Source organism: Protopterus annectens, chromosome 12.part0, assembly GCF_019279795.1.
Source record: "Protopterus annectens isolate FY-2018-M chromosome 12.part0, PAN1.0, whole genome shotgun sequence".
NCBI lineage: Eukaryota > Metazoa > Chordata > Ceratodontiformes > Protopteridae > Protopterus > Protopterus annectens.
In genome coordinates, this window is record NC_056746.1 from 935,330,639 (window position 1) to 935,356,514 (window position 25,876).

At 40.2% G+C, this 25,876-nt stretch overlaps 1 protein-coding gene across 2 annotated transcripts in view; it reads left to right on the forward strand.

Annotated features, from left to right (window-relative positions):
• The first annotated feature begins 292 nt into the window (after nt 1-292).
• NIT1 (nitrilase 1) overlaps nt 293-25,876 on the forward strand; it is a 250,727-nt gene continuing 225,143 nt past the window's right edge. The window contains exons 1-2 of one of the 2 annotated variants that reach the window (XM_044089967.1): nt 740-819; nt 23,222-23,339. Coding sequence is in view for 1 of the 2 variants with exons in the window: in XM_044089966.1 (XP_043945901.1) it covers nt 704-819 (116 nt within the window). In the remaining variant the exon portion in view is untranslated. Of the gene's footprint in view, nt 820-23,221; nt 23,340-25,876 lie in introns of both variants that reach the window. The other variant, XM_044089966.1, reaches the window with a different exon arrangement.

Below are 25,876 nucleotides of genomic sequence, written 5' to 3' on the forward strand. Positions count from 1 at the left end.
CCATCTCTTGACGCCCAATCAGGTAGGAGGGTGTTGGGATGCCTCTTACATGTGCCTTGTCGTCTACTTTCCAAAAGGCACGTAATGATATTATGATCGCCGTCTATGCTTAGGTTGCTGTCACACGCATATTTAGAAGTTACTATTGCTAAGAGAATACATTCCATTTTAACAGGCATTACTAAAGATACCTAAGTCCGTAGGCCCTTTGGTCATTTTTTTTACTGAGGCCATATTTGTTGTGGGCAGTCCGTGATTTTTTTTTTTTTTTTGCATGTGATAGTGTGCTGTGAGCAGTAATTTTAAGGTATTTACTGGGTAGGAAGAGAGTATTCGTGTGCTGTAGTAGACTGCCGATCTTTGAGTACATACATATACGGGAACACAGTGTAGTACCTCTTTATCGGGTTTTGCTGTAAATTTGCACGAAACACGTGCCAGGAGTTCCATATAAAAGGAACTTTATCTTGTAAAATAAATGCAACGTGCACCGTAGGTCATGAAACAAACCCGTTCCCCTTTAAAGTGATGCCAGACTTTTTCGGTGTGCTTATTATACATGACTTACGGTAGTAGGTGTCCCTTAATTTTTATTTCCGAAGGCGAGGTTTAAAGGAGCGAGTGTTTGATACACTTTTCGTGTTTTGTCCAATAGCAAATGATTCTGAATTGACAGTTATATTATTACCTTACGGTTACCTTGATGGTTATCAAACTGTTTGCTGTCCACTTCAGTTGTGGAAGAGTGGGTAACACCGCGAGCAGGCTGTTCCACAATTTTACCACGTCTGGGAATTGTACTAAGCTCTTCTCTAAGAGGTAAGCGTTCATCTAAAATTACACGCCGAGGAAAAAAAAACATACTAGTAGTCAAAGCTGTCAAACCAAGTAGGGACACATCTCGGTAGAATCAAGGACAAACCTAGACATAATCGGGGACAGTTTGAAAACATTATTAGTATAACTAGAAACACTGGCAGAATAAGAAGATACAAATATTAATACATCTCCTGTAATAAAATATGCCTTTACCTTTAATTATTGACATTATTTAATAGGTGGAATTCACCGCTTCTTTTCTCCCCACATCACCAGTTTTAGCAGGGATTAAGAGGGAAAGAGCAAACATCTGAATCAAAATTAGGGATTGTCTGAAAATTGTGGACAGTTGAGAGTTATGTTTGTAGTTATACTTCACATGGTAATCAGTCTAATCAGGATTGCAATGAATACAATGTGGGAGTTCAGCATTGCAAACCAAAGGAATTTGAACAGTCATAACTCTCAATCAATCGGGGACAAATTTCAACAGAATCGAGGACACTTTTGAAATATTAGTACTATTAGCGTGAGGCCTTGAAAAAATCGGAGAATATGAATTAAGATACCTTTCTGAAGTAAATGAAATCTCAAACTCTTAATTATTGTCATTATTTCTTAAGTGTAATTCACCACCTTTCCTCCAGAAGTCACCAGTTTTGGGAGGGATTAAGAGGGAAAGAGCTAACATTTGAGTCAAAATCAGGGACATCAATGAAAATCAGGGACAGTTGAGAGGTAGTCTCAACTCTTATTTTGCAGAATGTCTCAAGGTTTTTATTAATATTTTTTGTTTTGACCACTCCGTAAAGTTTTTCTGATAGGTAATGGTGACAGACATTAGAGTGCCATACGTATTGCTGATCAGAAAATACGTGTTAACGTAAATCCAGTTGTTCTGTTATGGTTATTTTTAAAAGCCGTGCCTGATTTGTGGGCTTTGCCAACCTTATTTTTGTTTTTGTCCATAATTCTAGAGGAAAGAAGTTGAGAGGTATGCACTTCACTTTTAAAGAGTTTCATAAAATGCGCAGTACTTGACCCTACCTGATACATTAGATCTGTCATACCTAAGTAGCTGTATTTTTACTGTGTGAAGAATGATGAGAAATGTTATAAACCTATGAAGCCAGTGTTTTACAATGCCTACTGCCCAGACTCTACTGTAACGTAGACAAGTTTCATCCATAATTCTCTTTTTGTCTTCCCAAAGAAACGGGTGACCATGTCTTGTCTTTTTGTTTAAAAAAGTCATGTAAAAGTTAGGGGTATTACACTGTAGTAAGCATTGGCTAGAAATGTTTTTAACAGGCAGATTTTTTGCAGGAATGTAATACAGCTGCAAAATATGTGTGAGATGTAATGGAAAGTACTGCTGCCTTACTGGGCTTAGTAATACTTAATGGTTCCCAGCTGGAGTAGAGAGAAAGTGTGAGTGCACACGCGCATACGTTAATCATTCCTTTCTGAAGTTTCTCATTATTAGGGTCACCCCTACTTTTAGCTAAGAATTTTGATCTATACCACATAAAATTGGAAATACTTTTAAAAAAAGTCTAGTGAATTATCAATCAGTAAATACTGGTAATCACTGCAGTTACAGACTTCTTTTATTTCAGAAATGACATGTTCCTAGAGTAATAGATTGATGGACTGTTACGAGGGTAATGACCTGGGAGGCCTTTCTAAGCTTAGCTAAGCTTTCCCGAAAGAATAGTGATGTCCCGTATCCAAATAGGACATTGAGAGCCAGGCATTTATAAGCTGCCTCTGTCCATAAGGGACATGGGTACTAGGTCCGGTGTAAATTTCCTATTCCCCATCCACTGGTCTAGGTTGCACTTAAACTGGGTAGTAGACAAATTCCACTTCACATGGATGGGAAGCCTGTTCCATAGGAGGGGGAGTCTCTGATAACACATAATCTGTCTCTCCAACATGTTCTGTTTAACTCGCAGACAAAAGTTAGGTCCCTAAAGATTGTATTTCTGGTATTCTTTGCCTTACAAATATGTGGGAGATTCATAATTATGGAGTTTGGGAATGCCTTGTAAGCCAGGCATAGATCACCCTGAATAATCTATAGGAGACTGAGTAGAGGGAAGGGGCTTTAAGGCACTTTACATAAGGCAGGTTTGTTATGCCTTGTATTCTTTTTGGAAGGAAACTCTGAGATTGCTGTAGTTGCTTCATATGGTTGGTCAGGTGCATACCAAAGGGAGCATTGTACTGTTATGATTTGTCTGATAAGGGCAGAGTACAGTGGGATAATGACCTCATTGGATCTAGATGCGGTGCCCTTACTTATAAGTTGTGCAACATAAAAGGATTTCCTCACCATTGTGGCCACGTGCACGCCCAGATCCCTGACCACTGGGTTGAATCTTAAGGGTGTATTATCAACATAGTAATTAGTCGGGATGATTGATTTCCCAAACGATACAGTTATGCATATTTTAGCATTGAGTTTTGTTAGTCAGAGATGGACCTTCGCAAAGAATGCTAGTGTCTGCATGGGAGACGGTGCTAGCCCTCAGCTTGCAATCTGCAAACTTAGTCAGCCATAAACCTTCAGCATGCACTTCCATTTCAGAGAAATAGATAATGCTGCTCAATGCTCTAAATCTCAAAATGCACTCGCTTGAGGCACTCCTTAAAATGGAGAACAGTGATTGAGACCTGGTTCAAGGCTGTAGAGAGCACACCTGCATTACCAGGCTATAACTCATGCTACACTTTTTGGCCATCTAACCTGGATCAGAACACCAAAGGTGGAGGTGTGTCCATATTCATTAAGGATATCCACACCTCCAGGCTAGTTGCGCAGCATAATGCATCCGAGGTTATCCAAGTGCAACTAACTCTGGGAGAAACTGCAATCCAAATTGTAGCTTGCTACAGATCCCCCACCATGCCCCAGGATTCCCACTCCTCTTTTCTTGATATATTGGGAAATATTAGGGTTCAACCAAACACCCTAATAATGGGCGATTTCAACTACCCCACCATTAACTGGGAAAACTCATGTACCAACTCCTTCGCTCAATGCTTTCTGGAATTCATAAATTCCAATGCCCTGGATCAACTTATCCACACCCCCACCAGGGGCAACAATATCCTAGACCTAGTCATTACCAGTATGAGTGACCAGTGTTCCACACCTGAAGTCAACTCCTCGTTGTTCATATCCGACCATAAGCTAATCACCCTAGATATCCGCATCCCGCCCCACCCACCATTAAGGAAACCATGGTAAAACATTTCTTCAAAGTCAACTTCATGCTTCTTAAGACAGAAGTGGCGAACTTCATGATGCCCATGCAGATGGACAATACATTTACGATTGCTGAATCCTACACAAATGCACTCTACAAGCACTTGCACGAGTGCATGGATCGTGCTATCCCAAACAGAACCAAGACGCTATCCTCCAAAAAAGGAAGCCAATCTGGTGGTCCCCTGCCATAAACAAACTCTACAACAGGAGGAAGAAACTGTTGCAAAAGAGATTAAAATCCCATGAGTGGAGGAGCTCCCTGGTCAGCCTCAGTAAGAAGCTGAGATACCCTATAAGATCCTCCAAAGCTAGCTACGAAAACAAAATTGCCACTGATTCTAAGGGCAGCCACAAAGCATTCTATAGCTATGTCAAGAATCTCAATGGCAACACCCAGATCTGCTCTGAGTTACAGCACACCTGCACGAAAATTACAGAACCAATTGATATTGCCAACATCCTGGCAGATAGGTTCAGTGCTAACCTTACCCCCCCCTCTCACCTCCTAAAGGGCCCATATCTATACAGAAAGAATGCAGAGTTCCAGTAATCACATCTGTGCAGGTAAAAGCTGCACTCTCTAAAACCAAAAACACAGCATCCATGGGACTGGACAACATCCCAGGCTGCGTTTTACACGAACTTCAGAACGAACTGGCTCCCCACCTGAGCAATATGTTCAATTATAGTCTCACGGCAGGCTTTGTGCCCATTGCATGGCACACAGCAACAGTTATCCCACTCCACAAAGGGGGAGCCACCACTGATCCTGGGAACTATCGTCCTATTAGCCTGATGAGCCTGGTCTGCAAGGCCATGGAATGTATCATTGTGGAACTCATAAACAAAGACATTGGTAACCTCTAAACTCTGGACCTCACCCAGTTCGGGTTTGTGAAAGGCAGATCATGCCTTCTGAACCTGATCGACTTCTTTGAGGCAGTCACCAAAGCCGTAGACGAGGGTAAGGTGGTTCACACAACCTATCTTGACCTCAACAAGGCTTTCGACACCATCCCCCATTCTGGAATTATAGCTAAACTCACTAAACTAGGTATAAATTCCTACATCATAAGATGGGTTGCCAACTGGCTCACTGACAGAATCCACACTGTAAAAGATGCAGACTCCAAATCTGACTTCAAACCAGTGACAAGTGTAGTACCACAGGGTTCAGTCCTGGGACCTCTCCTGTTTAGTATCTACTTCTCTGAAGTACAGGCTAAAACAGAAGCACTCTGGCTAACTAGGTCCTCAGATGACTGCAAACTAGGAGACATAGTCGAGTCCCCAAATGATGTGGACATCCTACAGAAGGGCGTCACTGAGACAGTTGCCTGGTGTCAGAAGCTTGGCTTCAAGCTCAACGCCAAAAAAGTGCATTGTCATCCCCTCTGGTAAAAACACTGTACCCATGAACTACCACATAAACGGCAGTCTACTTAACGCTGAATGTGTGATGAGACCTTGGGACCCAGGTGGACAGTAGTCTCTTCTTTGATAATCACATCGCTACATTAGTCAGGAAATCCTTCTATGTGGCACACCTCATCACAAAAGGGTTCTCATCCAGGAAAATATAGGTAATCGTTCCCCTCTACTCGGCACTCATTAGACCCATTATAGAGTACAATGCCCCTTTTGGAATATACCTCACAAGACATCTGCAGCAGCTGGAAAGGCCACAGAAGTACTGCACAAAGAGGATTACTGGCCTCAAACAGATGCCCTACATTGATCATCTCAAAAAACTCCAGCTTTACTGTGTAGCATATCGCCTACTCCGAGGAGATCTCTGCCTAACATGTAAAGCTATTTTAAATCCAGAGCTGTTGGACATGCTACACCTAAAGAAATCCCATTCCCTCCGAGCTACACGCTCTAGGGACCTAAACCTTGTCACTACAATAAACAGGACATGCTGGAGGGATAGATTCCTGTCCCAGAGACTTCCTGTACTCTGGAACAAGCTACCAATCTATGTCAAGCAAAGTTCCTCATTAGCACTCTTCAAGAAAAATCTTGATGAGTGGATGGGAAACAGGAAATACACCTCAGGGATCACTTCTGTGGCTCTGCTCGACAGGGGCACTGGAAATTAACTTTCTTGGGTGGTGTAAGCCAGGGAACCTTGTTGGCTAGGCTTACGTAGGCCCTTGGGCCAATAGCCTAGTACCTACCTATGAACCTGTAATAGGAGCGGACCCAGTACCGAGCCTTGGAGAGGACTCCACTAGTGACTGGTTTCTTGGTGGAGGTGGCCTCATCTGTTTTGACCTTCTGGGTCCAATCAAGTGAGCTAGATGGCTATCCAGCAGGTGATAAAAAGGTTTATACTTAAATTAGTGATCTTGTTTATAATGCCTGAGTGGGCTATTGTATCACAGTTTCTTTTTCTGTTATTTTTTTAAGTAGTACGAAATATGTGAAAATATGGTTAATATGAGGCCTCTTTTCCCTAACTACTGTTTGCTTTGTCTTTAATTCAGGAGATTAAAGGTTGGGAGTCATTGTGAGAAGACAACATGTAATGTAATTCTGTCTAGTTAAGCCATTATGTACTGTACAAATAACTTGTACATGAATAGTTTTATTCCAACCAAAAATGTATTTTAATAAAATTCTAAGAGTATTCTTATTAGGCCATCACCAAAAATACATGATCAGTAACATTAGTGGAGTAATTTTTTTGCCATTCATCTGCTTTGGCTTAGTTTGTGGTGTCATAGCAAGGAGAGCCAATATCTGTCAGCCGAGGGAGACTTGAGAGATAAACCATAATGCTTTGCCAGAAGTGGTTTGCACTTGGCTTCCGGATACTGACAAAAACTTTATCTATCCCTATAGTGCCATTTTATTAGGTCATGCGAAGTTGTTAAACCCTCCAATATAACAAAAATCACTCATGAAAGGTGCTGCTGCTCAAGGCTAGGAGTTTAAAAAAAAACTACACTCCCTGGAAGCACTCCTCACCCTGGAGAATGCAGTCATATGTGCAGTCACGGAAACATAGTTCAGAACCATGGAAAGCACCCCAGCTATTGAAGGCTACAATGCCTTTCATACATTTCGATCCCCCTCAGCTCAGGATGAAACAGAGGGAGGATGTGCCTCGGTTTTCATAAAGGACAAGTACACTGCTAGACTGGTCCAACAACATTACTTGCTTGAGCTGCTCCATGGCCAACTAACCATAGGTGCGACCTCCTATCATATCCTTGCTAGCTACAGATCCCCTAACATGAGTCTGAAAAAACACGCCTCTAACTTAAACCTACTGGTATCTCTTAACATTTAGCCTAACACAGTACTTATGGGTGACTTCAGCTACCCCTCCATAAACTGGGTGACTAATACGACCCATAATTCACTTCCTGAGAGGTTTTTGGACTGCATCAATGCAAGCACCCTGAAGCAACTAGTTATCTTCCCAACTAGAGGTACAACTATCCTAGACCTAGTACTCACAAACATGGGGGGGGGGGGGTGCTGCTCCTTTCTGTGCTTTAACTCCTCTCTGGTAAGATCTGACCACTAAATGATCTGTAGTGTTAAAACGAACCTAGAACCCCCATCAAGCTCCAAACCTGTTAAGAACTTTGCTAAGGCCAATTACCTCAAACTAACTGACAGCTTATTAAACTTCCAAGCCCTTCCAAACCTGGATAATACTGAGGCCTACTCTGAGCTGTACACAAAAGCACTGTACAACCACATTCATAGCTGCTTAGCAGAGGCAGTACCTGTCCAAGTCAAACAAAAATAAACCACCCTAGTGGACCCCTAGCATAAACGGACTATTCAGCAAATAGAAAAAAAAATCCTCTACAGAGCCAAGACAAAACAGATAAAACTGTGCAAAAAGACACTCACCAGTCTAAACAAACAAATTAGAGAGCTGTTCAAATCTGCCAAAGCAAACTATGAGGCAAAGATAACCATAAGTCTTTTTTTTTTTTTTAGTTATGTTTGTAATCTCAGAGGAAATGCTCAGCAATGTGCCAAGTTAATTATGAATCGCAACACTTGTACCCAGCCTGAAATAATAGCAAGCCTGCTGACCAACAAGTTCAGTTCAGACTTCTCCCTCTCCATCACCTCCTACCACAACCAAAGAAATACCCGCAACTACCCCCCTACCATTTATTAAGAGGGAAGAGGGCCTTATTGCTCTCGCTAAAGCCAAAAAAACAGCCTCCATGGGTCCTGACAACATTCCAGGATGCTTCTTAAATAGCTTAAAACAGAATCTGTCAGGGTCACTAGAAACCCTTTTTGGCCACAGCCTCTGGGTAGGCTTTGTACCAGAGGATTGGAGGACTGCAACAGCCATCCCTCTGCACAAGGGGGCCCTTCAACTGACCCAGGGAACTACAAGACCCATAAGCCTCACCAGTCGTATCTGCAAAGCCGTGGAGAGAATTATAATGGACCTGATTATGACACATAAACTCTCCAAACACTGGACCAGACCAAATTTGGCTTGTCAAATGGAGGTCTTGCCTGCTTAATTTGGTGGACTTCTTCGAGAAAATCACTAGGACCATGGACGAGAGTAAAATGGTACACACCGCTTATCGAGACCTGACCAAAGCTTTCAACACAATCCCCCACTTGAGGATCGTAGATAAACTTACTGAGTTTGGCATAAACCCCTACATCATCTGATGGATAGCCAGCTGGTTCACTGACAGGACACATGTTGTTCAGATAGGGGAGTCCACTTCCAATAACCTGTTAATAGCAGTGTCCCAAACGCTCAGTGTTGGGATGCCTCTTGTTTGGTATATACTTTGAAGTGAAGGCCAATGTTGGGGGCCTCTAGCTCACCAAATTCACTGACGACTGTAAGCTGGGAGCAATCTCTGAATCCCTAAACAATGTTGACATCCTACAAACAGGCCTAAAAATGACAGACTGATCCCAAAACCATGGTCTGAGACTAAATGCTAAAAAACGCATAATCATACACTTTGGTAAATCTGATATCCCTGCAAATTATAATTTTTATAGCACACCCCTAAAAGTAGACCCAGTGGTGAGGAACCTAGGAACACAGATGGATAGTAACCTAAGCTTTGACCACCAGATAGTTATGGTAGTGAGAAAATCCTTCTGTGTGGCTCAACGTATAAGTAAAGTCATAGCACCAAGATCAAAGGAAGTCATGGTGTCATTGTACTCTGACCTTATCAGGCCCGTAATTGAGTACAGTGCTGTCCTCTGTATGTGCCTAACCAGGCACTTAATCCAACTGGAGAAGTCTCAGAGGTTTCTCACTAAAAAATACAAACCTTAAGACACATGTCTTGTTCAGGCGAACTATAGGCCCTATCCCTTTACTTTGCCTCGTATCATTTATTGAGAGGGGGGCTTTTGCCTGACCTACAAGGCATTCTCTAATCCAGCGCTGATGAAAATGTTATATATTCTCAAGAAAAAAATTGTACAAGGGTTATGCATTCCACGGACCTGATGAACCTTATTTGTGGCTCTAACAGAATTTGCTGCAGAGACAAATTGGTCTCCCAAAAGCTACCTCATCTAGGGAATAAACTTCCCATCTGGTCCATCCCTCACGCTCTTCAAAACGAATTTGGATAAATGGCTGGGGAACTGTAAATTCACTCCTGGGGGTACTGCCCATGTCCTTTGTGGACAGAGGCAGTCTGTTAAATGTCTCAGGGCTCCAACACCCAAAGACCCACTACCCTGATGCTACTTTATCCCATATCTGGGAAATTAAGATATAAAATAGTCATATCCTGGGTATTATTGGCTGGGCTTGTAAAGGCTCTTGTGCCATTAGCCTAGTAGTCGCCTATGAACCTATGCTGTAATTTAAAACACAAGGACTGAAAGAAATGATAATTAGCAGTTTTATTTATAATTTGCTGCATATTTATTTTTAATTCTGTCACAGCTTTGTGTTTACAACTTCTTGGTTCCTTGCATACATACACGAGTAAGTGTAGCATCAGTGTTGATTTGTATGAGTGATTTCGACTGGAAAAATCACTCGATGGCAAAGCTGCCAGGGTGGTTAGTGCCCCACAACTGTCTAAAGAAGATAGAGACTACTCAGTGTAGTTTTTTTAATGTAATGAAGCACAAGTACCATAATGGACAACATGTGATATGGAAGCTGTATAAGGGATAGGTAGGTATTTTCCATAACCTTGTTGTAAAGCCTGATGTCTTGCATAAACATTTACTTGACACTCTTGTAACTGTTTGTAGTCTGTACATTTGTCACCATTTACTTGTATTTGGCATTCTGTTGAAATTGGGCAATACCCACTCAGTTGATCTATGTTAAGAAACAAATCTAAATAAATACATTTCATGATGTTGGAGTTCTAAAGAGTGCTTCTTCCTTTTTTGTAGTGCTCAAGTAGCTTTTGACTTGTATTTTTTGTAAGGTCTTTTTGCATCTATGCCTGCTGGCCATCAGGCATCCCCCTTTTCATCCCTTACCACTTGGAAGTTTCCAGCTTGAAGGTGAGACCTGAAAAGAGGAGCCATCATACAGGCAGGCATGGGGAGTGTCCGTGCCCACTCCGGCATCCTGGCAATGAGAACAATTCTAAGGAAGGCTGTAACCCCTTCATTGGTGGCTGATGTGAACTCCTGCTCTACTGTGGTATGGATTACTCTCTCCTTGTGTATGCATGTGGTCAGCAAGATGCTATTAACAGCTACCGTCAATGACTTGGGATCATCAAGCCCACAGTCTAGTCCTGGTCATTTCACTAAAGTGCAAGCATTCACTTGCATGGTGAGAATTTGGAAGCCACCTCTCCCACCTTAGACGATGGGTGCGCAAGTATCTGATGCTCTCTTCCATGTTCCACTGCTTGGGCTGTTTTTGAGAATTCTGTTAATTTGAAATTCCAGGTAATAACAAACGGTAGTTAGAGTATGTAATTGTTTCATAGAATAACATTTTCAGAAGATTTCTATATTTGTTAATTAATTAATTATTGACATTTCATTACGGGGAAAGTCTGACTGGGTAGAAGCCCATTTTCAGTGGAGGCCCAAGGAGAAACACTACAAATGATTACAAAACATTTTAAGAACAATTTTATAATAATCAAAAATAAAAGAATACCACCTGTAGTTTAAATAATTATAACAAATTAGACGTAATATAAAACATTGGTTAAGAATCGATACAAGGTATGTGATAATCATTTAATATTTAGAGAAATTTTAAACAGTTTGTAGAGAAATTAAAGATATGTTAGTCTAATGCAAACATGAATTGCAGTTTGAAGTGAGGGAGAACAGGCTTGTGTCATATTTACAGAGAAAGTCAGAGAATTTGATAGGCGTAAGGAAGTAAGTGAAGAAGGGAGAGTAAGGAGGTGTAAGGAATGAAAAGGCATTTAGTCACGTGTGGGGATATAGTTTATCTTGGTTTTGAGCAAGAACAGAGTCAGATTTTGGCTAGGAAGTCTTTCAGAGTGGTTTTGAAAGATGGGAGGGTGGGTATTAATCTGATGGATACAGGTAAGAAGTTTCTGGCTTTAGCAACCGTGTATGAGTGCAGACAGTGTCTGGCAGATTTGCTAGGTTTGTAGACAGGGGGTTTTGGTCACTGGATGCCAAGGACCTACTGGGAACATAGTTGTGTAGTGTTTTTTAGTACTGGACAAGCAGACAGATGGTTGCTGGATAATTTTGTAGGTGGCAGGCAGATTTGATGGCATAAGTAAGAAGAAGTGACCTAAGCTTGTGAGAAGTACTACATTTTGTGATGGAAGACTGATGAAATCAGCAGCAACAGGTGGTGGTAAAATGCTTTTCAGAAGAAGAGATTTGATCTTTCAGTTAAAAAGCCTGTGCCTTATTGGGCATTTAAGTTGTAGTTCGTCATAAACCAGTCAAAAACCTTTCCAAAGCAAACTTCAAACTACTTGCATCCGAAGTGGAAAGCTTCACTATTCCATTGCAGAAGGATAATGATATCCAGGATGTGGAATCCTACACCAAGGCACTCCTATATGCATCTTCAGGATTGCATGGACTGTGCTATCCCAAATAAAACCAAGACTCCTTCCTCAAGCAAGAAGAAACCAGTCTGGTGGACCCCGGCCATAAGCAAACTTTACAATAAAAGGAGGAGACTTTTATACAAAAAAGGCCAAATCTCAAGTAGAAAAATCATCCCTGATCAGTATTAGTAAGAAACTGAGGGCCCTCATCAAGTCAACTAAAGCTAATTTTGAAAAGAAAGTTGCCAAGGATAACCATAACGCCTTCTATGGCTACGTCAAAAACCTAAATGGCAACACTCAGGTCTTTTCTGAGCTAGTACAAAATGGAACAAAATACACTGACCCTTCTGACATTGCCAACATCTTGGCTGACAGGTTCAGTGCAAATTCCCCCCCCCCCCCTCACCACCTATAGGGCCTATTACCATTCCAGGGGATTGTTTAAGTCCAATTATTACTGATACGTTGGTTAACAAGGCTCTATCTAAAGCTAAAAACACTGCCTCCATGGGACCAGATGGTGTCCCAGGCTGTGTCATACGCGAGCTCCAAAAGGAATTAACCCCGCATCTTAATACCCAGTTCAGTCTCAGCCTCTCCACAGGATATGTGCCCATAGAATGGCGCACGGCAACAGTGGTCCCGCTACACAAGGGTGGGGCCACAACTGACCCTGGGAACTACCGACCAATAAGCCTGACCAGTCTGATCTGTAAGGCTATGGAGCGAATCATTATGGAACTCCTAAATTGAGAGATTGGGAACCTCCAGTCGCTGGACCCCACACAGTTCGGCTTTGTCAAGGGCAGATCATGCCTCCTGAACCTGGTGGATTTCTTTGAGACAGTTACTCAGGCTATAGATAAGGGAAAGGAGGTACACGCGGCTTACCTTGACCTTGCTAAAGCATTTGACACTATTCCCCATTCAGGTTCTATTGATAAGCTCACCAGCCTGGGCATAAACCCTTACGTCACAAGATGGATCGCAAACTGGCTCTCAGACAGATCCCATAAAGTAAGAGTAGCGGGATCTATGTCCGAATCCAGACCAGTAACGAGTGGTGTCCCTCAGGGTTCTGTCCTGGGGCCCCTCCTGTTTGGCATATACTTCTCAGAAGTACAGGCAAGCACGGTAGAGCTGTGGCTGACTAAGTTTGCGGACGACTGCAAACTGGGTGCTATAATAGAGTCTCCGTCCGACATGGAGATCCTCCAGAAGGGCCTAAATGAGACTGATGCATGGTGCAAAGCCATGGTCTCAAGCTAAATGCAAAAAAAATGCGTATTAATCCCCTTTGGAAAAAAAACAGAGTACCCGCAAACTACAACATAGGAGGTTCTATCTGAAGAAGAAATAAGGGATCTAGGGACCCAAGTAGATAGTCAGCTTTCCTTTGATAATCATGTTGCCAAAGTGGTTAGAAAATCCTACTATGTGACCCATCTGATCACGAAAGGGTTTGCATCAAGATCTAAGGATGTAGTGGTGCCCCTCTACTCTTCCCTCATCAGACCCATTATTGAGTACAATGCACCAATTGGAATGTACCTGGCTAGACATCTCCAGCAGCTGGAGAGACCACAGAGGTACCTAACCAAGAGGATTACTGGCCTCAAACATTTGCCCTATGCAGCACAATTGAAAAAGCTAAGACTGTTCTCTGTTGCATACCGCTTTCTCAGAGGCGATCTCTGTCTAACGTACAGAGCCATGTCCGACCCAGAATTGTTGAACATGCTCCATCTTAGCAAAACCAAATCTATTCAAGCTACACGCTCTAGGGATATAAACCTCAACACAACAATGAATAGAACATGCTGGAGGGATAGATTCTTCACAGAGACTTCCCTTACTATGGAACAGGGTCCCGATCTACATAAGACGGAGCCCCTCACTATCACTCTTCAAGAGGAACCTTGATGAGTGGATGGGTAGCAGAAAGTTCACACCGGGGATCACATCAACAGCACTACTAGATAGGGGCCAAGGGTACTAGCTGCTAGTACAAGGGTCTAGGGAACTGCTAAAGGGGTGGTGAATACCGCACAATGTGGCTGGGCTAATATATGCCTTCGGGCAGATAACCCAGTACCAACCTATGAACCTATAATCTGAGAAAACAACTCCATACAGGTCATCATGGTGTCCTTAAAATGAAAACACTAGCTAGAAAGGTAATCTGGTGGCTAGAGCTGCTTAAAAAGATTGAGAGCGAGTCTTATGTTCCGTGTCGCATATAATGAAAGATGCTTACACATGCACATGCACCTTTACACCTATGAGAATTTCTAGCTGGACATTGGAAAAGATTATACAATGTTTTTGTAGGATTGCTTTTGAATCTTGTATTGATGGTGATGGATGCATATTTTGAAATGGGTCAAAGTATCAAGCTGCTGTTACGTCATCTGAAGAGACTTGTTTGCTGCTTATGGTCTGTAAACATATCGCCACTGATACTGGAACCTGTTTTACATCAGAAGTTTGTTTTATTAATCAGACTGCAATAAATGGTATCCCTGGCACATTACTCTCCCAGTAACAAATGGATTCGCCAGGAGTTTCTTAGTACCTTCAGAGTAGATAACTGTGAAATACCTTACTGGAAAATTAATATAACCTTTTAATTTTCCTATTACACTTCCAAGAATTGCTGAACTGTAGTGCAGGAACTATTTTTAAACCAATGTATTGTAAGCCAGTTGGACTTCAGGAAACTGATTTACAGCATAAGCGTGCAAAGTTCAATAAAGAATATCAAGTCTATATTTGGGATACCTCTAGGGGAGGTCCAGAGTGGATTCCAGGAATTGCTGTGGGTAACAGTTTAAGACCTAGGACCAGAAAATGTCAGTAGACACTGCTGTGAGAAATGAAGTGAATCTTGATTCTGAAGGTCGGGACAGTTAGTGTTTGTGTCAAAGATAGTGTGAGTCAGTTTGCAGACATGGCTTGTTCTGTGAGTCCTCACAAGACATTTGGTCATATACTGCGACTGGCGATCCAATAATTGTTGCCAGAACTGTAAAAGCACAAGAATATTAGAAATCTCTTCGTTGGCTGACCTGACCAGTGCTTCTGAACCTTTCGAATACATGGGACTGGTTGTATCCCACTGCTGTACATACTTCTTTGTTATTGACTTTGCTTTTAGATGTTGAAATACCATTTTAATGCAGTCATTTATTTAATAGGCATAAGTTAAAAGGGAAGATAACCTGGTGTGTTTAACTGCTCCTAGTTCTGTAAATATGATCAAAAGCAGTTTACAAGCAAAATGAGCAAATTTCTATTATTGGCATTTCTGAAATCCAAATTTGGCAATCTGTTGCTAAGTTTGTATCCTTTTTAATCATTATATCAGGAATTACTGTAGAATGTCTGACTTGTATAATCATTCACAGGCCTGCAACAATTTTTTGCCAAGTTTGTCTCCTTTTTAATTATAGTGTCGGAATGTATTACATAATGTCTGGTTGTTATGATGACCTTTCAGCTTTTTAATCCCAGGCTAGTCTGTGTCTTTGTTGACCTGCTGATTTTCTTCTTTCGGATAACATTTTTATGTAGATATGCTGTCTTGTGTTAAAGATTAGTTTATGTTTAAACTGCTAAACCTGAATCTGAATTCCCACTCAGCGTTGCTGAGCAATAACTAGTCAAAAAGTCAAAGGTGTTTTTTACACAGATAAATGCAGGCCAAGTATTTGAGCAGTATGTCAAAGTTCCATGTTTATAAGTGAAGGAAAATTAGAAACATTTCTAGAATTGATAAACAGTTCTATTAGTTAGTAAAACCTTTGTAAATACTTAAACCTTATTAGGTAAATCTTAGAAACTAGGCTAATAATAATGCATACATTCCAACAAAAACAAGAATGGGTGACATCTTACAGAGTAACCCAGAATCATGCTATATTATTGGTAACCTTTTTCCTCTCCGGTAACACCATAGAAGAACAAATTTCCTCTGTTCATCTAGTTTTGTTCCTGTAGGATTACATTCTGCCCCTTCGGAATTAGGATACTCACCCCTCTTCTGCTCACTTCTTTTGTGTCTACATGAAGTCCCTTTCTAAACCTCCTAGTCACTTCACCAAACTGTGCTCCTGGGCTGCCACTGAAAAGGTACTGTTGCATCAAGTGCGTTATTTCAGGCTGTTCACAAATACATTACACGTTTGTCGTTTGAATTCTTGCACTCTTCACATAGCTGCAAATTAGTGGGTCACTATTTGTTGTTAGACTATTAATCCCAGCACAACTCTTATTTTTAATGGTTTACCAAATGTATTCTCAATAAATTTGAGTTTCAAGAGATGTTTACCATTACTCATGCTGTATGTTTTCAACGTAAATGTTTTGTTTCTGAAATGTCTGTGTTTATTTTTTTTCCCCCAACATCTTTATTAAATTTCCACGTATGACAAAGGCAATCTTACATTTATGTAAATGAAAAACATACAAAATGATATAACTTTAGTTGCAAACAGTTTACATCACAGACACCATTGAAACAAATGTAGTTGTAAACCAGGGGTGGGTAAACTTTTTGATTCGTGGGCCACATTGAGTTCTAACATTTGACAAAGGGGCCGGAACAGGAGCAGATAGATGGCATGCTTTGAAAACATCACCTCATTGGGGGAAAAATACACATCTTGGGATATGGAGAAAACATGTGCTTTAATTTCCAATGAAAATGAAGAAAAGCATTACAATAAAATCTCTGACTTCGAAATGAGTCTTTAAACACTGAAAATCAAATAAATGACCATTTTATTTTAAAGCACTGAAAGTTCTGTTATCCTTCAGGATATCACCATCACTCTCCTCCTGACTGTCTTTTTTTCAAAAACGGTAGGGGATGCAGATGTACTTGTCCTGTTCCTTTTATTCAATTTGTTTCCCCGGTGCCAAAAGTCAACAACGACCAGTGCAAGGACGAAACAGTTGCAGCAAGTCAGTCTGTGAAGCTTTATATTTGATCTGCGCGCACTGTTTATTTTAACAACGTGCGTATCACGGAGACACACGCATTTTAATGGGAGCAGTGTTGTTGGTCTCCTTTTTTAGCCAGCGCATCAGTATTTAGTTGTCCACTCCTTATTGAACACTCGACATTATCTGTCCACTTTCCTTTTCTTGGGTCCGCTCATCTTCATAGAGGGGCGGTGGGTCAAAGGGTAAAGTGCAAACGTGGAGTAATAGGCCTACGCTTCACCTCAACAAAGCCAATATATTTAGAGTGCGCCATCTAGTGAGGAAACATCAGAATTGCAGGGGAAATAAAACATTAACAAGGTTAATTTATTAAATTTTTTCAAGTTTGGCGGGCCGAATCAAAACGTTTAACGGGCCGTAGTTTGCCCATGCCTGTTGTAAACATTATAAATCACTTATAAACCTTCTAGTCATTGTCAGTTAAGCATTATATATCTCATTCAAATCCTGCCTCTTAAATCTTGTTCCTGCTCTGCATATACTGTTCCCACAATTCTATTTTTTTCTATGTAGTTTACTCCTTCCCTTTTCTAAAGATCCCAATTACAGTTGTTTTATCTCTGTTACTATATTCACTACTTTTTGTAAAGCTGGTCTAGACTTTGATTTCCATTTTCTAGTAATTGCTTTTTTGGCAGCCGTCATAATTAAACTCAGCAAGGCTTTACTATGTCTAGGCAATTCCGATTCTGTAGCATAACTCAAAAAAAATCATCTCCCCAGTCAGTCCAATCTGCTCACCCAACATCTCCGACATTGCGGTCCGCAGGGAATTCCAAAATTCTGCCAGCTCATCTCACCTCCAAAAATATGTTGGCAGCTACCTCTTTCTTGCCCGTCATACCTCCAACATTTGCTATCCACCTGAGGAAAACTTCTTTGGAGTCTACTTGGGGTATAAAAATACCTATGTAAATATTTCCAGGGAAAGATCCTAAATCTTCTAGACTTTGTTGCATATTTGGGAGATATACATATATCCCCCCATTGTTTCTTATCCAGTCTCTCTCTTCCCAATCCTTTTTAAGCTCCTGTGATTGATTCTTATAATTATCATGCAGTATTTTATATGCTTTATTAATTATTCCTTTTTTAACATCCCCTTCTGTTCTAGATTCTATTAAAATCTCTACCAGTGCTGGTCTTTCATTTAGGAGCCCCCTATTTCTTTCCCTTTGCCTATACTCTGATATCAATCTCTGATATGGAAGGCAATCTCTAACCTGCAGTCCAAATACATTTTTGGCCTCTTCCCATTCTACAACTCAAATGGTGTAGTGGTACAGTGTTCTGACTATGTTGTACGGGGCCCTGGGTTTGAGACTTGGCAGGGGTGATTATTTTCCCACCGCACCACATGCTCCAGAGACCTCAACCTCATTACCACAATCAACCGAACGTACTGGAGGGACAGGTTCATAACCCAGAGACTGCTCATGCGATGGAATAGACTTTCCACACATATCAAACAGAGCACCTCACTGACCCTCTTCAAGAGAAATCTTGATGAGTGGATGGGAAATAGAAAATTCACCCCAGGGATCGCTCCAGTGGCTCTACTCGACAAAGGCACTTGGAGCCTAGTACACACCTATGAACCTATTACCTTTCCCTTTCTAGTTATTTGCTCTCATGTGCCAGTTTTCTCAAATTCCATCCCCCTTCTTGCGTATTATCTGTATCTCTGACCACAGTCATCCCTATTGGTAAAATCTCTTTTCTCCATTCTTGTGCTGGTCTGGTTCTTAGAATACTCCCTGCTCTTTTATAAATGTAATACTTTGTATGATTTTGGTTGCTCTCCTTAAGAGTCTGCATCCAAAATCCCAATCTCTCCTTATTTCTTGAGCTTCCTCCCTGTGTCACCATCATTCCTTTCCACTTTGAGTTATAGTTTTCTGCCTGTGCTATGTATAATAGCCTTAACTGTGATGTTCTAAAATACCCCCTCAAATTAGGTTATCCTAGTCAGCCTTGTTCTTTGGTAGATTCAGCTTATCCCACTTGACACTTGCTGTCTTCCCTTCCCAGATAAAAATCATTCAACTCTTTTTTTTTTTTTTTTTTTTAATTGCTATCACAATTTCTCCTGTGGCTGATAAAAGTATGTCTGACCTGTGTATAAGACTAAAGGGACTAAAAACATTTTAATGGCTTGTATCTTAGTGTCAATATTCATATAACAAAACTTTCAGTTTCTCAATTTTTGTACTATCTTCTCTTGTATCTTTCCACATATCCTTAGCTGCCACCACAGAATCATTTCTAATCCATACTCTTAAATACTTCATTTTATCCTGTCCCCATAAATATGGATATTGTTGGACCAATTTGTGTGTGGGTACATAATTTACCAGTACTGCCTTTGTGTTAGCTTCATTAATTGTGTATCCCAAGAAGATGTGAAACTGTCTTAAAATGTTCCACAACGCTGTAATGTCTCTGGTTTTGTCATCTGCAAGTAAGAGTCAGCTTTTCCTGACTACCATACCAATTATATCCTTGAATTTCTGAGTCTCTTATTTTCTTTGCCAGTGGTTCTGAATATAATGCAAACAACAAAGGGGAAAGGGGTCAATCCTGCCTGGTTCCTCTACTCAAGCAGAAATTATTGGAGAGGATCCCACCCACTATAATTCACGCCTCCGATCCCTGATATGTCTGTCAGTCTTTGATGTAAATTCAAAAGTAAGCATTTTAAATTAAATACAAATCTCTGTGATCATGTAAAAGTAAAGAAGAAGAAAATAGTGTGTTCACTGACAGGTTTGAACAACGTTTTTTGGTAAATGGTGAGAGAGAGGCAAGTAATGTGATACTGGTATGGCTGGTGGGGCCCTGGTCCATTACCCTGCCTAGGGCCCCATTTGTCCATGATCTAGCTCTGAGTATAGCCTATGAACCTCTGAGAAACAGCTGTTTAGACTGCATCAAAGGTGGTTTTCATTTTCAAATAAGCCCGTGTTTGTTACTTTTCTATTGCTATGAACTGCAACGCAGAGTGTCACAGTAATCCCGCTTATCACAGCTGTGCTTACAGTCTGGGCATTTTGGATTGGTGGTTATTACCACAGAATAGTGCTACACTGTTAAAAATGTATGGGCTCTCGATATAAAACCCAAAGCAGAATGTTACAATTCCAGTCAGATAATGCTTTCTGGAAAATGCACACATGGAAACGAGCAACATGCACACTTATGCAGATTTTCAGTCAGATTCAGACACTCGCTGTTATCTAACCATTTCAAAAATATGTGGAATATTCCATGCTATTTAAACAAGGAAAGGGGTTATTTTTTCCTTAGAAAATGCTCAGACTTAGAAAAAATAAACCATTTGCTAAGCACAGTACTGCCCCTAGGGTGGCTGGTATAGGGACAAGTTGGCAAGCTTGTTGAAATGTTGATAGCCTCTTCAATCACGAACCAGCAAGTACAAAAAATACCTTTAATGTGAGCGTTTTCGAAGGGAACTATGTCCCAACTTCATCAGACAAAATTACAGTTTAACAACACTCCTTATATACACATATTGAATAAGATGTCAATCAGTCAATTAAACAATTAGTCAATTATAATGCTAACCATTAATAAAATCTATATTAAAAGTGCATTAATAAGTATAATGCACACACTTTTAACTTCAATGCATCAACCACCTGTTACAAATTCTGAAAAAAGTTTTCCAGATATGTAAAATACCAAGTGTCTTAAAAATGTGTGATATTAAAATTGATAAACACAACATATTTTAAAGCAAAATTATAAAAATAGTAAGTTAAATAAAGCACAATATTTACATTAAAAATTCTAAACTATCCATGCCTCATCTACGTAAATCCTTAAGCTTTAGAACACTTTTAATGGAAACGTGTTCATTTAACCCAGGTAACGTATACGCCGAAGTCCTAATCTGCCATAATAATTCCTGCTCTTCTAATATTAACTGCCATGGTCCCCCTTTTGGGTCTGGATGAATTTGTTGTAATACTGAAAACGCAAACCTGTGAGTTGGATACTCTCCCACATGCCTTGCTAGGGCATTATTGTTTAATTATTTAAATAAAATAAATATTTAATTTAATTAATTATAGCAACAACATTTTGACCCATTATGACACACAGATTGGGGGGGGGGGGGCTTTAAAAAAAGGAATGCCAATACTTGAATTTTATGTTCACCTTCTCCTTAGACTTCATGAGAATAATTAGACCTGGGTTTACCTACAGGAGAGGGATGAATCTTAAGAATATGTTAGAAAGTAATAATAACAGGATGGTTAAATGCAAACAGTGTGGATTATTGGGTATGAGGAAATGTGGGACTTGCCCACAATGTAAGTGTATTAAAGTAGGTACTGCCACGATGATTAACAACATAATGTATAGAATAAATGGTAAATTTAACTGTGATTCTAAAGGAGTGGTATACGTCGCATGTTGCGACTCATGTCCCTCCTTCTATATATGAAAACTGAACGAAAGCTGAAACAAAGGATATATGAACACAATTATAGTATTGGGAGGGCTGATAACAATAATGCCCTAGCAAGGCATATGGGAGAGTATCCAACTCACAGGTTTGCGTTTTCAGTATTACAACAAATTCATCCAGACCCAAGAGGGGGGGACCATGGCAGTTAATATTAGAAGAGCAGGAATTATTATGGCAGATTAGGACTTTGGCGTATACGTTACCTGGGTTAAATGAACACGTTTCCATTAAAAGTGTTCTAAAGCTTAAGGCTTTACGCAGATGAGGCATGGATAGTTTAGAATTTTGAATGTAAATATTGTGTTTTATTTAACTTACTATTTTTATAATTTTACTTTAAAATATTTGTGTTTGTGTTTATCAATTTTAATTTCACACATTTTTAAGACACTTGGTATTTTACATATTTGGAAAACTTTTAAAGTATTTATAAAAAAGGTGTTTTTTTTTCAGAATTTGTAACAGGTGGTTGATGCATTGAAGTTAAAAGTGTGTGCATTATACTTATTAATGCACTTTTAATATAGATTTTATTAATGGTTAGCATTATAATTGACTAATTGTTTAATTGACTGATTAACATCTTATTCAATATGTGTATATAAGGAGTGTTGTTAAACTGTAATTTTGTCTGATGAAGTTGGGACATAGTTCCCTTCGAAAGCGGACACATTAAAGGTATTTTTTGTACTTGCTGGTTCGTGATTGAAGAGGCTATCAACATTTCAACAAGCTTGTCGTTTTGTTTTTTGAGATAGGGACAAGATGGGGCTTCCTAGGGCAGGAGGCCCTCCTTTTGCTGAGTCACTCCTCAGAGGTGTGCTGTTTCCCTGCAGTACCAACCATCGTATGCCTACTTTGGTTTACAGAGTTCTCATTGAGGCACATTTTATAAAGGTCCTTTACAGCTCTTAGATGGAATGATTGGAAAACAGAAACCATTCTAAGCCGGTCTCTTGCAGAAAGCTTTGCAGAAATCCACCAATATTATGTTTACTATGTAGCTTTGCAGTCATTTTATAAAGTGGTTATTCATACGTCAAACCAGAAGGAACAAGGCTTGGATGTTTTCTGTGGGGAGTTTGCATGTCCTCCTTGTGTTCTTGTGAGTTGTTGGGGTGTACTGTTTCCTATCTGTTCCCAAAAATGTGATGAAAGGTCAGCTGCCAGTCCTTTTAAATTGCCATTGAGTGTGGTTGTTTCCATTAGCACTTTTTTTTTGTTTTTTTGTAGCTACAAATATAATAAAAGCAGACATCAGAAAATTAAATTATTGACAATATGCATGACTTTATGCATATATAGCTGTATCTAGGAGTTTGTTGCAGAGCTTTGAGTATGTGTTGCTAGACTTACACTTGCAGCAGTCCTGGATTTGATTCCCACAATAACCACTTGCTTACAGTGTGACTGTGAGCAAGCCACTTGATCAGTCATTGTTTCTGATTTTCCCTTAGAAGGCACTGTTTGTCTAGTAGACTTGCAAAATTAACAAATGTAATTATTATTATGAATGGAAGATGTGTGGCAGCCTAGCCCATTTGATTGTGTGTCTTTCACATAAACATCTGCCATTCTCCAAAATGAAACTAAGTATTTTATATTCCTTTTGTTGACTAGATTGGCTATACTGGATGTTGCATATTTATAAAGGCAGCCAGGGGTGAAGACCTCCGTAAGTGTTGCAAAAGGCTGGATAAAAAAAAAAAATAGAACAAACACTTGGAAGGCAGCGCAAGTAAGTAATAAAAATAAGAATATATAATAAATAATAAAGTTATCATGCTCTTGTATAAGGGAGGCAAATCTACTGAATTATCATACACTAAGGCCAAGTGCCCCACTTTCTGCATTATCTAAAGTCCTTGAAAATCTATCCACTCAAAATTACTGAAATATCTTCAAAACTGTAATCTATTTTCTCCCAGCTCAGCATGGCTTCTGTCTGGGTTGCAGTGCAGAGACAACATCACTGTTATTCCGTAACAGCACACATAATGGGAATGAAGGAAAACGACTGTCTGCATTCTTCCTGGAACTTTGTAACGCATTCACCACTCTCTCTCTCCTATTAAACTCCTGCACAAACTGACTCAACTTGGCTTTTACTACATCCACCATCTTGTGGTTTAACACTTAGCTTAGTAATAGAAGTCAGTTTGTTAAATGGAAAGATAAGTTACTCATCAATTGAAATAGGTGTCCGGAGGTATCCATATTAGTACTCATAGGCTTTAATAGATATTTGGAAGTGATCTGGTCCCAATTTCCAAAAACGCAACCCTAAAATGATACACAGATGATTCGACACTTACTTGCTGTGTTCCCACACTACTAGAATTACAGTCTGCTACCTAGGAATATTTCTTCTCAGTGGAGACATGTGCACATCGTTTTCAGTTGCTATATTCACAAGCAGCTTTCTTATTTGCAATGGTGATGGACAGGTTGACAGACGAGATCAGACAGGAGTCCCTGTGGACTATATTTGCAGATGATGTTGTGATCTGTAGTGAGAGTAGGGAACAGGTGGAGGAGACCCTGGAGAGGTAGAGATATGCTCTAGAGAGAAGAGGAATGAAGGTCAGCAGGACTAAGACAGAATATATCTGTGTGAATGAGAGGGAGGATAGAGGAATGGTGAGGATGCAAGGATTAGAGGTGGCAAAGGTGAATGAGTTTAAGTACTTGGGATCAACAGTTCAGAGTAATGGTGAGTGTGGAAGAGAGGTGAAGAAGAGAGTACAGGCAGGATGGAGTGGGTGAAGAAGAGTGTCAGGAGTGATTTGTGGCAGACTAGTACCAGTAAGAGTGAAAGGGAAGGTCTACAAAAGGGTAGTGAGACCAGCTATCTTATATGGGTTGGAGACAGTGGCATTGACAAAAAGGCAGGAGTCAGAGCTTGACGTGGCAGAGTTGAAGATGTTAAGATTTGCACTGGGTGTGACGAGGATGGACAGGATTAGGAATAAGTATATTAGAGGGTCAGCCCAGGTTGGAAGGTTTGGAGATAAAGCCAGAGAGGCAAGATTACGTTGGTTTGGACATGTGCTGAGGAGGGATGCAGAGTATATTGGGGAAAAAGATGCTAAAGAGGAAGCTGCCAGGTAACAGGAAAAGAGGAAGGCTTAAGATAAGGTTTATGGATGTGGTGAGAGAGGACATGCAGGTGGTTGGTGTGACAGAGCAAGATGCAGAGGACAGGAAGAAATGGAAACAGTTGAGCTGCTTTGGCGACCCCTGATGGGAGCAGCCGAAAGAAGATTCACAAGCAGCGTTCAGGTGGCAAAACAGCTTTCACTATCTCCTCCTTCTTAGAAAATACTGTTGTCCCCTTGAGAAACTACTTAGCGATATAAAAGATGATAATTTTGAAATTTGATGCCCATATCTATCATCCTGGTATTCACCTATAAGCCTAATGTTACCAGTTTAACCAGCAGAAGTTTTTACCAAATGGATACAGTATCAAAGATCTCAGAAATCAAAATAGTACAGACTTAGCAAGGTTGCAGATTAGATACCATCCTTGACTTCTTAAAGATAGAATTAAGCATGCAGTAAAAGAAAGTTATTTGGAGAGTTAAAGTGAAGCTATACTGTAGTTGTTTGGGGCATTTAGTTGATGCAAGTGTTTCTACAATTTGTTATTGCCCTGTAGCCAGTTTTTAAGTAAATAGATGGAACTAGTTGAGTTTTTGACACTGCAAGTGTCGGATAGTAAGGAACTGCAGACTTTCGGAAAGGAGTGACTTAATGCTGTGTCAGCAGGTTTTCCTGTTGTCCCAGAAACACTTGAAGGTTTGCTTTGGATTATTTTAGAATTCTGATTGGATGGTATCAGTTTACTAGGTAGAAAGGGAGGCCAAAGTTCTTGTGCAAAAGTTTATAAGATTTCATCACTGCCATTCTGTGTTATTTAGCACCTGGAAACAATGATTTGCAGAGTGCATGTCAGCTGTAAAATTGTCTGTTTATAGGCTAGATGGTAAAAGTGGATTTGCAGTTACATTATTCTTCAGCTCCTTATGCTAGAGGACACACTGAGCTATAGAAGCAATGGGGACACAGGTCCGTGCTATATTACATGACTCGTATTAAGCTTACAATCTCCTGGCCACCATATTTTGCATACAGCCTTTCAGACAAATATATAAATTCCCACCTATTTGGCAGGCAACTTGCAGTTGTTGCAGCACTCACTGTGCTGTGCAATAATTAGTACCTTTACTCTTTCTAAACTCATTCGCATTCACAGTATATAGGATGTATGCA